Source organism: Coenobita brevimanus, chromosome 114 (assembly GCF_032717465.1).
Source record: "Coenobita brevimanus isolate Jiangsu-jjx chromosome 114, ASM3271746v2, whole genome shotgun sequence".
NCBI classification, from domain to species: Eukaryota; Metazoa; Arthropoda; class Malacostraca; order Decapoda; family Coenobitidae; genus Coenobita; species Coenobita brevimanus.
Window position 1 is genome coordinate 24,843,822 of NC_137067.1, and position 4,053 is coordinate 24,847,874.

At 51.3% G+C, this 4,053-nt stretch overlaps 1 protein-coding gene across 1 annotated transcript; it reads right to left on the minus strand.

The window, feature by feature from the left end:
- Positions 1-1,435: 1,435 nt before the first annotated feature.
- On the minus strand, positions 1,436-2,428 carry LOC145418396 (uncharacterized). Its single transcript, XM_080286799.1, has one exon. It carries the CDS (start codon positions 2,426-2,428, stop codon positions 1,436-1,438), a length of 993 nt encoding a protein of 330 aa, XP_080142925.1.
- Positions 2,429-4,053: the final 1,625 nt, after the last annotated feature.

A 4,053-nucleotide genomic window follows, 5' to 3' on the forward strand; every position in this document is an offset into this window, starting at 1 on the left:
TGGGACCCACTTTTGGCTTTATACAAGGGGCTCTTACCCCTGGGGTGGCTAGGGGTGTTGACCCCTTATATCTCACCATTGGGCCTCCTGCCCTGTTTGTGATAGAGGGTATTTCTCCCTCGCAGTTCACTAAAGGACCTCCTGTCCCGGTTGTGGCAGAGGGTATTTCTCCCTCGTGGCTCACTGTGGCAGACGGTACTAGCCCCTCGTGGCTCACCAGAGTTGTGGCAGAGGGTGGTGTTCCCTCGTGGCTTACTGTGGCAGAGGTGCGAACACCTCGTGGCTCACCAAGGGACCTCCTGCCCTTAAGGGGTGTAACTATGGTCATCACCACAAAGCTACTAGGGATTGATTTTATATCAGTCCCACCCCACTGCTGTCGATGGTCACCCCGCCGTTGAAGTTGTTGCGGATCTAGGCTCACCTGGCATTGGGGCAGTTGCGGGGAGAAGGGGCACAGGTCAGTGGTGGTTGGGTGACCCTTTTGCCCTGGGTCATTAACCTCCCCGTTATCTCCTCCTTGGGTGGTGGGGTGGTGGTGGCCTGGTGGTGGGGTTGGGGGTGGCTTGGCGGAAGGCCCGGCAGCGGGCATTTTAGAAGGGTTAAGGATTAGGCAAGAAGAAAGTCATTCAACTTTTAAGTCATGTGTTGAAGGTCAAGGTCACAGGGCATTCAGATAATCAGCCACAGACCAGTCAGCACGGGCCCAGGTGTTGCACTGCCTGAATGCTCCCTGTTTTATTTCATTCTTGTCATCTCCAGAACATCTTATGCAGCCTGGCAAAGACATTCTCAACATACAGTGGGGTCTTCCAATATGTGAGAATGACAATTCAACGAAAACTGGAAGTTTTGCATTTGAGAAAGCACTGAATCAATGGAAATAAAGGTATACGGTGAACACCTCACCCTATCTTTGTCATTTACAGTACCTACCCATTGTTGACAGCCATTTTAAGAAGGGCTTTTGCTCAAAGAAAGATAATAAAACTGTGAATGTAATGTGCTCGGTAGCGCTCCAGTTACAGAGAATACACACACTACTGTTCCTGTTAACTTTTAAACATATTTTTAAATCATTAGCAAAACTCTTGTACTGGCAGTTCAAAGATGAAGTCAAGTGGCTTATGTATATAAAAAACAATACAGGGTCCAACACTGACCCCTGGGGTACTCCACTTCACACAGCTCGGAAGCAACTCTGTCTACCATCCACCTCATTTTCCTCCCAATTTGGAATTGGTGAAGCCATGCGAGGACATTTCCAGAAATACCCAAGCATTGTAATTCTGTAATAAAGCAAATCAAAATAATGTGCACCTTTCCCAGCACACACGACTTAAAATGTCACAACTTCTTCTTCTTGTGGGTTTAAGGGCCACGGCCAGTACAATGGCCCAATGCCCTGCCAATGCAAACTGCTTAAGGCCTCACATTATATGCGGGAGAGCTGTCTAGATTTTCGGATAAAGTCAGACGTGCACCTCACAACCCGTTCTCGTAACCGAGGGTCCCCGATACCGCCTCCCAGGAGTGTGTGGAGAGACAAACTGAGATCTCCCAGAGATGCCAAATGTTCCCGCAAAAGGGTGCGAAGCGAGTGGAACCTAGGACACCGTAACATGAAATGTTCTATGGTTTCTTCAACCTGAGGACACCACTGGCACCATGGATGCTCTATCATACCCAAACGGTACAGGTGGCTTGCAAGGCCTGTGTGGCCCAACCGTAACCTGGTCATGGCTACATCAATGTCTCTGCAGGGATGGCGTGCCCAAGGGTGTTCAAAGGAGTCAGAGCGAAAACACCCCAAGTGGGAGGCAGGTAGGGAGGTTGCAAGGTGCGCATTCCAGTGCGATATGCAGGCGCTACATGCAAGTTTAGGGAATGTGGCACTATCTGGCGTCACATGGACCAGTGTACTGTATGTCAGTGCTCGCTTTGCTGCTGCATCTGCTATTTCGTTGCCACGGATGCCCACATGTGAGGGAATCCACTGAAGGTGGAGGTACCAGGGAGGAGTAACAAGGAAAAGGAGGTGTTCCATAATAGCATGGACAGTCTTGACATGAGTCACTGGACGATCCGAGAGAAGGAGGGTAAGTGCAGACTGTGAGTCGGTGTATAAGACTACCGATTGAGGCTGGAAGAAAGTCCGGATAAATTCAAGGGCCTGGAGGATGGCTATGAGTTCTGCGGTTAGGACATCGTACCACCCACTGAACAACCAAGTTTGGCACATGGAAAGATCTTCAAAATAAGCCACTGAGGCAAAGGAAGATGGAGGGGAGTGAGACCCATCCGTGTAAATTCTCAGGAAGTCCTTATAAACCGAGGAGTCCAAGCTGTAAAAGATCTGCCGTGCCAAGACTGCATGTCGACTTCGAGAAAGGTACTGGGAAGTAGGGGGAGACATATGGAGACACATCCTTCCAAGGGGGCACTGGGGAGAGAGGGGCCACTGGGGCAGGCCTGGGTAGATCGAGAGATAGGGTGTGGCAGGCTCGGATGCTGCGGATAATGTACGGTAACCTCACTCGCGGCCAAGTTGGGGGCTGACGAAGGACTGTGGAGAGGCAATAGAGACCGGATGGCTGAAGGGAAAGGCCGAAATACGGTGAAGCAGCCGACAGTCCAGTTCCATGTGGTAGATGGAAAGGGGCATCACCCCTGACTCTGCATGAAGCGAAATAATTGGGGTGGACTTGAAGGCACCTAGGGCAATGCGAAATGCCGTGTTCTGGACAACATCCAACTTCTTTAGGTGGGTCTGGGCAGCTGATCCATAAAGGGTGGTGCCGTAAGTGACCTGACTGTGGATGAAGGCCAGATATAGTCTGAGAAGAGTGTTTCGATCAGCACCCCAGTGAACTCCTGCGACACATTTCATGATGTCCAGGCGCCTAAGGCATGCCGATTGAAGATGGTCAATATGGGGGGCCCAGGTGAGACGGGGACTGTCCAAATGGAGGCCCAGAAACTTGTGCCGGGTCCGGAGGGTGAGAGGTTCTCCAGCTAGCTGAATCGTTGGCATGGAGAGGAGCCTCCTTTGGCCAAAGTACATAAGAGCACTCTTGGGTGCATTGACTGTTAGCCCCCAATCTGCGGCCCAGGTGGCAAAGGCATCCACAGCCTGTTGGAGGCGATGTTGGGCCTCCCATAGGGAGGCAGCACTGCAGAGGATTGAGACATCATCTGCATAGACTAAGGTGGATACTCCAGGAGGATGAGGGAGGTTATACATCAGGACATTGAAAAGTAAGGGACTGAAGCAAGATCCCTGTGGCACTCCCTGCCTGACTGGGGTAGGAGAAGAGTATGTACCCCCAAGGGAAACACGAAAGGATCGCTCCTCCAAAATCTTTGCACCCAGGCCAGTGCAGAGCCTGTGATGCCAAGACGGCACAACTTGTACAGTATCCCATCATGGGAGGCAGAATCAAAAGTCCCCTGGAGATCCACAAAGGCAGCCAGGAGTATCTTCTTATGACAGGACGCCTGGTGGACGTGATGGTCAAACTGGAGGAAGATGTCAGAAGTCCCTCTCCCTGGGCAGAATCCACATTGTACATCAGACATGCGGCGATTGTGCTCCAGCCACCAGGAGAGCCGACGGCACATCATCCTCTCAAGCACCTTCCCGATATTGGAGAGCAATACAATTGGTCTGTAAGAAGCCGGAGAAGAGGAGTCCCTCCCCGACTTGGGGAAGGGCAAGAGGTGGGAGGTTTTCCAGTGAGAAGGGAAGATCCCTGATGCCCAGCTGTTGTTATAGATGTTTAAGAGCGACATTTGAAGGCAGACAGGGAGATAAATCAGAAATTCGTTAGGTACTAAAATCTGGCCCACATGCCTTCTTTGGTAGTAGGGTCTGCAGAGCAGAGGAGAGTTCTGCCTGGGTAAAAGGAGAGGCTAAGCCTGCTGGGGAGGAGGAGGAGATGCCTGCCTGAGTGACCCTGTGTAAGTGTTGAAGATTTGGAAGTGGAGCTGGGGAACCAAATCTAGCTCCAAAGAAGGCAGCCAGTAAGGTAGCCTTGTCTTGGAGGCCTACCA